At 31.5% G+C, this 10891-nt stretch overlaps 1 protein-coding gene across 3 annotated transcripts in view; it reads left to right on the forward strand.

Moving 5' to 3' along the window:
- Positions 1-323: 323 nt before the first annotated feature.
- LOC111711503 (bestrophin-4) overlaps positions 324-10891 on the forward strand; it is a 19787-nt gene continuing 9219 nt past the window's right edge. For all 3 annotated transcript variants that reach the window (XM_023485880.1, XM_023485878.1, XM_023485879.1), the window contains exons 1-7: positions 324-411; positions 1855-1949; positions 2352-2423; positions 4177-4260; positions 4621-4670; positions 6695-6809; positions 9623-9706. In XM_023485880.1, the coding sequence (XP_023341648.1) occupies positions 352-411; positions 1855-1949; positions 2352-2423; positions 4177-4260; positions 4621-4670; positions 6695-6809; positions 9623-9706 (560 nt within the window). In that variant the 5' untranslated portion in view covers positions 324-351. The remainder of the gene's footprint in view (positions 412-1854; positions 1950-2351; positions 2424-4176; positions 4261-4620; positions 4671-6694; positions 6810-9622; positions 9707-10891) is intronic.

Below are 10891 nucleotides of genomic sequence, written 5' to 3' on the forward strand. Positions count from 1 at the left end.
TAAAACACAGATATGATACCTAGATTATTTTTCAAATGGGTTAATTCTTCTCAATAAAATCGCGCTTTGCTTATCAAAACGATACAATTTTGAGATTATCATAACAAAGGAATTGAATTAGTGTCACAAGCTCAAAGTTTCTAATCCCTATATCTTTGCAACCTAATCTTATACAGCTTTGATATTTCTAACTTAGATTATTTGATCTAACAGAATGTATTATTTTAATATCTAAGGTCTACGACACCTGTTTGCAAACATATAGGGATCAGAAAATAAAATAAAAATTTGAACGTTTTTATCTTTTTTCTTAAATCAATTTATATTTAGATATTTTGCTAAATTAATCAGATGACGGTTTCCTACAGTGGGGATGTAGCGAATGCCAGTAGATTTGGTATCTTCATAAAGGTTACTTTTCTTATTTATGATAATTTGATTAATGATTTCTATAAATGATTTAGTGGGATTTAATCATTTTCTGATTTACAAAATACTACGTACTTCCTTGCATTTTTAACTATTAAAATCAAGGTTTTCCTGCACAATTAGGTGTTAAACCAGGGTTACCCTGCACTATCAGCTGTTAAAACCAGGGGTTTCCTGCACTATCAGATGTTAAAACCAGGGTTACCCTGCACTATCAGCTGTTAAAACCAGGGTTACCCTGCACTACAACCTGTTAAAACTAGGGTCAATGTGCACTATCACCTGTTAAAACCAGATTACCCTGTTCTACCACCTGTTAAAACTAGGGTTACCTTGCATTATCATCTGTTAAACCAGGGTTTCTCTGCATTATCAGCTGTTAAATCAGGATTACCCTGCATTATCACCTGTTAAACCAGAAATACCCTGCACTATCAGCTGTTAAATCATGAATACCCTGCAATATCAGCTGTTAAATCAGGGTTACCCTGCACTACAACCTGTTAAAACTAGGAGTACTCTGCAATTTCACCTGTTAAAACCAGGGTTACCCTGTTCTACTACCTGTTAAAACTAGGGTTACCCCGCATTATCACCTGTTAAATCAGAATTACCCTACGTTATCAGCTGTTAAATCATGAATACCCTGCTAATCAGCAGTTAAACCAGGGTTTTCCAGCTAATCAGCAGTTAAACCAGGGTTTACCAGCTAATCAGCAATTAAACCAGGTTTGCCCAACTAATCAGCTGTTAAATCAGGGTCACCCTGCACTGTCATCTGTTAAAACCATAGATACCCTGCATTATCAGTTGTTAAACCAGAGTTGCCCTGCATAATCAGCTGTTATACCAGGGTTACCCTGCATAATCAGCAGTTAAACTAGAGTTGCCCTGAATAATCAGCTGTTAAACCAGGGGTGCTCTGCATAATCAGCTGTTATACCAGGGTTACCCTGCATAATCAGCTGTTAAATCAGGATTGCCCTGCATAATCAACTGTTAAACCAGGGTTGCCTTGCATAATCAGCTGTTAAACCAGGGTTGCCCTGCGTAATCAGCTGTTAAACCAGGGTAGCCTTGCATAATCAGCTGTTAAATCAGGGTTGCCTTGCATAATCAGCTGTTATACCAGGGTTGCCCTGCATAATCAGCTGTTAAACCAGGGTTGCCTTGCATAATCAGCTGTTAAACCAGGGTTGCCCTGCATAATCAGCTGTTAACCAGGGTTGCCCTGCATAATCAGCTGTTAAACCAGGGTTGACCTGCATAATCAGTTGTTATACCAGGGTTGCCCTGCATAATCAAGCTGTGTTAAACCAAATAAGAATAGTGTTGAACTGTTGACAGACACCTACTCGTATCCTTATTAACATTTCTAACTTTAAGATGTTTTAAAAATTTTAAGATTATTATCTCTTTTACTAGATTTTGCTCCGATGGCGTGGTTCTGTGTACAAACTAGTGTTCAAGGAACTGATAGCGTACAGTGCTATGTACATGGTTGTCAACATTATGTACAGGAACAGTACTTCTTAAAACTGAAAGAATGCTTGCGTTACTCGATGAAAAAAGGCTACTATCATTGTAACTTTAACATCAGAACGGTGTTTATTTAATGCAGAGTTACTGGTACAGCTTTGTAGCCTCTTAACTCTTAACCCACGCCCAAAATTATAATTTATTTAATTATTTTCTCTTATTTATCAGAGCTTATTTGGGAGAACAAAACATGGCTAGATTAATCTGATCTAAAGCGTAATTTTCTAAAAGAATAGTAATATTTCAAAATAAACTATGTAAAATACCAAAGTTGAACTTTGTTTTAAAATCCAAAATTCAAAATTCAAAATTTAAAAAGTAAAAACTGTTTCGATGAACTTTGTTATGGTTTGATTTTGTTTGTGTAAGAAGATTGTCTGAAGGTTGATACTGGTGGCTAATAGTGATGATTGTGATGAAGCTTTACCTAGTTGCATTAGATGGAAAAAATACAGGTTACAACTAATAAAACAGGATACAACAAGACCATGAACCAAAAAAGTCAAAAAAAAACATATAGAACAAAATTAAAAAACACATTAAAACATTGAACTACAGAAAAAACCAGCCAACACACATTAAAAATACCTCCTAACCGGAAAAAATTGACGTCAAAATTGCAATTTACTACGGTGAGACACAAATAACTGTGGAATAGGAAGACGACTTCTATAATTTTAAATGATTTAATGAAGATTAAGCACTACAATTGTGTGGTCGACACAGACTCATTTCACTTACAATGCTGATTTTATAGCTGCAATTATTTGCTAGCTTTAAAACACCATCAAATAAACCTGAAATTGTTAAAATGGCGTCCTCCAATTCCAGAGTTTTATTAGACCCGGCTCATGTTCAGTTATATATTTTAGAATGTAATATTCCTTTAAAACTTGTAAAACTGGTTTTAATGAATAATTAAAAGTGTTTGCACTGAGCATTCAATATGATTGTCAGGCAACCCTTGTCATACAATTATTTAAAGAATATGAACAAATAAGAAAATGTTTGTCTTTTATAAAACATTTAGGGAATAAGGCATTTGAGTTTGTGACAAAAACTCATTTCCTTTTAGCAATTTTCTACTTGACCGTAGAAATCCACAGACAGGAGAGCACGTTTAACTTTCTGCAAATTGTTTTTTTTTACTAAAAAAAATTTCAATATAGTTTGTAACTATTAAAAGTTTTTAAGTAATAAGTCCATGGGGTTTGTGAATTTCAGCTAAATTATAGCAAACATATCTAAACAAATGAAAAATGGAATTTATTTTGCTCTTCGGATAAAAAGCTTAAAGCAAATATATAATAATCTGAATAAAGCCTACTCTCCCTACTCTTATATATCCGGGAAATTATGGAAAAAAGTTAATAACATAATAAATATATTGCTAACCCAATTTGTTGCAACCCTTAATGTTTTATCTGCAATCTACGTTAAATATTAACATTTATTACCAAGTATCACGAAATCTGCAAAAGTATTTAAGTATAACATATAAATAATTAAACGTTCTTTTAACGGAAAGGAAAAGTAAATTAATTCTATTTTTTACAGATTCCCGCATTAACCTTTGTTTTACATATTTTCTTAACGAGGCTTAAAGAGACGTACAGGGTTACCCATACATGATGAGACTAAAAATACGACCTGAAACTGTATAAATATGATTTTTGGTTTCTGAATTCAATTGAGTATTTTAGATGGTTTACTGTAATCATAAAGCACAGAAATATGCTAGTTTTGGCCTACAGTAAATTCTGAATGGAAGAAAACGAACTAAACAAATTCCGTACAATCGTCTCTAAAATACCTCATTCATTGTGTTTAACCCTGTATATAGTATATACATTCAAGTGACATTCAAGGGACCCTTTAAACTTATCTTAGATAACCGAAGACAGATATATCCTTATTTTTTTAATTGAAAAATTGAGTGCCAGATATAAAATGTGCACGCTGTTTTCCCCGAGGAAATGACGTCACATGGCTCAAGAATTTATAGCTAAAGTATCTAAACATAATAGGGGACAAACACAGTTTTTAAAATTCAAAGAAAATATTTACTTTCATTAATTCCGGGGAAACCTCATTTAATTCTTTATATTTTTACCCTCATTTATTGTTAAGGTTTATCTAATTTATTTTTTAATCAGCATATTTATAATTTTAATAATGTTTTCAATTAAATTTATTTAATTTGTTTAGGGTAGTTTTTGAGACCCTGCGTCTGTATGTCAACAATAATATTCGAACTATCCCTCTCACATTTGTCCTAGGCTTTTATGTCAGGTATACATATTATTTAAAGATGGATTTTGTATTCAAATTCAACAAGAAAAAAAAAGAACGATCCGAGTATAGAAAACGTGCATTGCATAAAAGAACATATTTTCCTTTCGTTTACCTTTCAACCTGTCACGTAGATCTTTAATATTTCGAATTCTGATAGATCATACAGCGAATCTTTTAAAGGATATAACATTTTATAATCTCTATATTCAAACTTAAACTATTTGATCTAACATAATTCACAGTTAATTTGAAATATCAAAGGTCTACGATATTGTATTGCTAAGGGGCAAACAAATCAGAGTTTGTGGCAAAAACTCATTTCCTTTCTCAAAGATCACGCCAACAGTTATATTTCAGTTTGGTTTTAAACCGTTGGTGGAAACAGTACAAAACTTTACCCTGGCCAGGTAAACACAGAGTATTTAGAATAGTGATTAACTACAGTTGATAATTAGAGAGTATTCAAGATAGATGAGTAACTACAGTTGGTAATTAGAGAGTATTCAAGATAGATGAGTAACTACAGTTGGTAATTAGTGAGTATTCAAGATAGATAAGTAACTACAGTTGGTAATTAGTGAGTATTCAAGATAGATTAGTAACTACAGTTGGTAATTAGATAGTATTCAAGATAGATGAGTAACTATATCGTTATTAAAAACAGAGAGTATTCAAGATAGATGAGTAACTACATTTGGTAAACAGAGAGTATTCAAGATAGATGAGTAACTACGGTTGGTAATCAGAGAGTATTCAAGATAGATGAGCAACATCTTTAATTACTTGAGTATTGATCGAGTAATTTGAGTAAAGACAATTAGCATTCCATTATAAAAAGCTGGTTTTTTGGTATGCAACAATTTTCATTTAATCCCGCCGGGATATTTTCATTGAAAGATACTTTGAAAATCCACAAAGGCAAAACAAGAATCCGCAAAATCCGCAAGCCCTCGGGTTTATCGTTGAATCCCCTCTTATAAAGGAATGTCATTTACTCTCAGACAAATTAGAATCAATGGAAATTTAAACCCCCTCTGAATACAATGATAACCCCTTGGGCTACGCCCTCGGGTTTATCATTGAATCCCTCGGGGGTTTATATTTCCATTGATTCTAATTTGTCTGAGAGTAAATGATACATTCCTTTATAAAAAAGCTGTTTTTTTGGTATGCAACAATTTTCATTTAATCCCGCCTCTTTTAAAAATAATAATAAATAATAAAGATAATTTGTTATTTTTTACAAAGGAATGTCATTTACTCTCAGACAAATTAGAATCAATGGAAATTTAAACCCCCTCCGGATTCAATGATACATTGATTCTAATTTGTCTGAGAGTAAATGACATTCCTTTTTAAAGAGGGGATTCAATGATAAACTCGAAGGCTTGCGGATTTTGCGGATTTTTTTGCCTTTGTAGATTTTCAAAGTATCTTTCAATGAAAATATCCCGGCGGGATTAAATAAAAATTGTTGCATACCAAAAAACCAGCTTTTTATAACGGAATGGAAATTTGTCTGAGGGTAAATGATACATTGTATTGAAATTGTATAGTTTGTCCTCTCAGTTCAAATTATAATTACAATTATCAAATGGCCAAGTATACTCTTTAGAATAATTTAAATCATTATTGTTATATTTTAATCCTAAATGCACTCTCCTGTGTATAATCAATAAAACATTTAAGTTTTTACTCCCTGAACTATGCTAATCTTTTTAGTGGTTGAATCATAAAATTGAACAAATTGAGCAACTATCTAAGATTAGATCTTTTGTTGTTTAGGCTCTTGCATTCATTAATGTTTAATTAATAAGCAACTTAAATGAAATAGACTTCATTAAATAACATTCTTATGGTTAAACGTTTCAAAAAAAAGGAATTTTATCAGGATTTTTCTTCCGACCAAATTATTACAATCTTATTTCGATCAAAAATATTTCTAAGTAATTTGTATAATAGCTTGGGAACCCAGCGCTGCCCAGGTTATTCCCGCCGTTTACCCGCCCTTTATATATATGGATATTTTGCCTGTATATTTGGATGTTTGTATGTTTGTATCAAATAATCAATCAGTTTTGGTTGAGTAATAATTTGAAATATCATTTCATTTAAATTAGTATTTGACCTAAATACCTTCCTGTCGACCCCCTGTTTTGATTTCCAGTTTGCGCCTCTTTCGTTGGCAAGGTACATCATGGCTAGAACACCATAAAGTGACAAAAAAGAACATACTTATAAAAGGCTAGATGTAAAAATTTAAGGAAAATCCATTTTTGTGACGGCGGAACAACTTCTTTGTGTATTGTACGTCACATTATAGGTTTATAACAGGTCTAATAAAAAAAAAATTTTCTTTCAAAAGAGATGTTTGCGATGCGACCTGGAACAGCCTTGTTTTTTCCATATTTTTTAATGTTGATTTTCGTAGATTCCTTCGCGATAATGCTAGTTGGAGTTTTTGTTGTGGATAATGATGACAAGGGTAGAATACTGAGAAGAACTATGATCAGATATGTCACCCTGGCATACTGTATTGCACTCAGGTATCTAATAATATATATTCAAGATTTTCTCCACCCTTAAAGTCATATTCGCTTAGAAATTTTAATTTTACAGAAAAAATGTTTTTCTTTAACCCTATAAAGGCTGGGGGGGGGGGGATCGTCTTGCTATTGTCATGTTTCGTGGGACACCCTGTATCTTCATAGAAAATAAACACATTGAAAGCTAGCCTTTTTAAACCAAAAGGCTATAATCTAAGTTATGTATTCACTTTTAAACCTGGACTTCTGGATTCTAAACAATCTATTTATAAACACACCTTATCATAATTAATTCTTGGCAATGTGTATAATTAGAAACATAGAGTAATAAAACGAAGAGGTAAAGCTTAGCTAAGATGTACACAACCGACCCCCTATTAATTGATTAATAGAGTGGTCGGTTGTATACATCAAGTTATGTTTACGTTTCTATCACTGTACACTTGTATAGAGTGTGATCGTATTTTTTTGGGGTGGTAAAATGTAGATAATTGAAAATTAGTATTGATAATTAGATAGACAATTAATAAAGATTGTATACACAGGATTGTATACTGCAGTACATTACAGTTCAGTGATTTGTTTATGTTAATAAAATTAAGTATGGCCAAACAAAAAGTACACAAACAATTCTTTTTGTAAAAATGTGAGTTTTTTTTCAAAATACCAAAACATTGTGCATGGTTAGACCTTTTAAGGTTGGGAGACTCCACCATACATCCCCCAAGTTTTATTTGCTCAAACCATTTTAAAGAAGGAGATATTAGTCAGGCGAAAAAACCATGTTTGAAGAAAAATTCAACACCATTGCTTTCAACTTTAGGTGAGTATAAAAATGAATGTACTGTATTGTTTAATTTATAATATTTTAATATTTAGCATAATTTAAAAAAAGAAGTCGCAATTAAAGATGCGTGCGCATCGTTTTTTCAGTTCATTAGCTAATAAATTGAAAACCTACAAATTTGAAAATTGTCAAATGTTTGCAGTCAACATCCTCGAATTCTCTTTGAATAATGAAAGAAAATCTAAAAATTTGCCAATTTCATAACCCCCCCCCCCAAGAAATACGATCACTCTATATACAAATGTACAGTGTTAGATATTTAAGTACATCGTGATGTACACAACCGACCATTTTATTAATTAATTAATAGGGAGGTCGGCATGTGTACATCTGGGGTAAGCTTTACCTCTTCGTTTTATTACTCTATGATTAGAAATGTCTAAAGTATGCATTTATGTATACATATATATACGGATAATATTGTGCAATTTAATTTTAAAAAAATGTTATCTCTGTCAGTAAAGTATCATTCCTTTACAAAAAGCTGGTTTTTTGGTATGCAAGAATTTTTTATTTAATCCCGCCCCTTTTAAAAATAATAATTATTAATAAAAATAATTTGTTATTTTTTTCAAAGGATTGTCATTTACTTTCAGACAAATTAGAATCAATAGAGATTAAATGACACATTTGATAGAAAATAGACTTTAGGTATTTATAATGATAATATTGATAATCATTGGGCCTTAAACTCTCTTTTTAAAAAAAACATTTCCCTCCTTCCCATTCTCTTATCTAATTTTTTTATCGTAACCAGACGTTACATTGAATAATAAACTATTATCCATTTTTTATCAAAATAGTCTGGCTGAATTTCAAAACTATTTTTTTCTAAAAAAATGCAACAGTTAATAATGTCTTACCAAAACAAAAAAATCGCTTTTCTTTTCATAAAAAGTAATAAGAAAAGTTTTTAGTCGCAATCCTGGAACTTATCCGAAATATTATTTGGCTGATATTACTTTAATATTAGTTTTTTTACATTATTTCGTCTCCTTCATGGTTTTATAACATTTATTATTTAATAATACAGTTCCATTGTAAAATATAATTTTTAATTTGAAAATTGTATTGTTTATTGAACTACATAGAGTGATAGAGATATACAATATCATCTGCAGATGTACTGATTGAGGGGAGGAAGAAAAACCACAATAATTTCTCGTCCAAGCCACATTCTCCTAAATTTCTCGTCCGTGCCACTCAAAATCTTCGTCCTTTCAATATTAATTTTTTAATTGTCTAATCCTCCGATTAAAACTATTTTTTAATTATTCAATTCTTGTGAATCAAAAAAAAAAGTTTCAATTGAATTAAAGATTTTAAGTAATGGCCTTAAAAATGTTCACCTTTTTTACGCGTATTTTCAGATATTCCTGGTGTAAAATGCCGCAAATAATTCCGAGTTTATAGAACTTCAATCTTTTTTGTTAATTATAGTGAAAACCATAGAACTTTTCCAGGTGGTTCCATCGGGAAAATTATAGGCAGAGGCATGCCAAATGTTTTGCTATTTATTTTATATCGCGAAGGTTAGCCATTACGGAGTCATGGGTTTGAAGATTCCAACATGATGTAATCATTGCAATTCTTTAGTCCATCCATATTTTATGCCCTAACGTGGACAGATTTGTAAAAGAAGTTTTATCTTCAATAATTGGAAACTTTAAAACATAAAAACCGAAGGACGAGGATTCGGAGGTGGCTCGGACGAGAAAATGAGGAAAATATTGGTCGGACGATTAATTGTTCTGGCTGGCCTTCCTCCCCTCACTAATTACTTGCTCCAAATTCTAATTTTTCTTTGCAACCGGAACCATCGATTTTTTATATTAAAGTTTAAAATTTGATTATTAATCTAGAAAAGATTGGAATAACAAATGTTTACAACATGAATGTGGTAAAGATATAAGGATTGAAAAAAATAGAATTTGAACCTAGTAATTATTACCTTTGTATTATTTAGGACGGTGAGTTTTCGTCTGAAGAAACGATTTCCAACAATCGAGCATCTGGTTCATGCAGGGCTTATGAGACAGGACGAATACGAGTAATATACAAATATAATAATAATGATAAAAATAATAATAATAACAATAATAATGATAATAATAATAATAAATATGATAATAACAGTAATAATAATATTAATGATTATAATAATCATAATAATAATAATAATATTAATAACAATATTAAGTTAAAAAATAATAAGAATAATAATAATAAATATATGGTACCAGTACAAACGTCGGACGGTACAAACGTAAGACTTACAAACGTCGCACAGTACAAACGTTGGACTAGGACGAACGTCGGACTAGTACAAGCGTTGGACTGGTACAAACGCCGGACCAGTACAAACGTCAGCCAGTACAAACGTCGGATTAAGGAAAAAAATTATTTGAATTGTAAGATTTTTTTATTAAAAAGTTATTTCTTTTTATCGACTGGTCTAATACAAATCTACCCAAAGGAACTTAGTTCTACCAAAAATGACTGAATTCTTGTCACTAACTCAAATATTCTCATCCCTATACCTATGCAACCTGGTAATGGTATTTACCTTTGATACTTTAAAACTTAAATTGCTTGATCTTATAGATTTCATAGGTATTAAAGGTTATACGACATCGGGTTGCAAAGATATAGGCATATTAAAACATCAGAGTTTGTGAGAATTGAACTTAACTTCTTTTGGTCTGTTGTTTTATATTGTGCTACCTTCAAAGGATGGGACTTTATTCAGTTGTCTTTGATTTTCAACACAATAAGTGAGTGATTTTTAATTTATTTCTTATAGAAATAGTATTTTTTTAAACTCAGCCAAAGTCCGACGTTTTTCCTAATAAATGTACCCAACCGACGTTTGTACTGGTCCGACGTTTGTACCAGTTTAAAATTCGGTGATGGTGATGGACCAAACCTCTGTAGAGTAAAAAAGTAGATGTTAGTTCCACATTTATTAAAAATATATTTCGGTCTGGGTTGACCCTCGTCAGTTCTAACGATATAATAACCATCAAAATCGATAAAAAAAATCCAAAAAAATGTTTGTCCGACGTTTGTAATTCCGGCGTTTGTACAGTCCGACCATTGTAGCGTCCGACGTGTGTGGGTTCGACGTCTGTACTGGTACTAAAAATAATAATAATTATAATATTGATTACAATAATAATGATTATGATAATAGTAAAATATTTTACTCGAAATATTTTTTCAAAGGATTGTCATT

This window comes from Eurytemora carolleeae, unplaced genomic scaffold (genome assembly GCF_000591075.1).
Source record: "Eurytemora carolleeae unplaced genomic scaffold, Eaff_2.0 scaffold1177, whole genome shotgun sequence".
NCBI lineage: Eukaryota > Metazoa > Arthropoda > Copepoda > Calanoida > Temoridae > Eurytemora > Eurytemora carolleeae.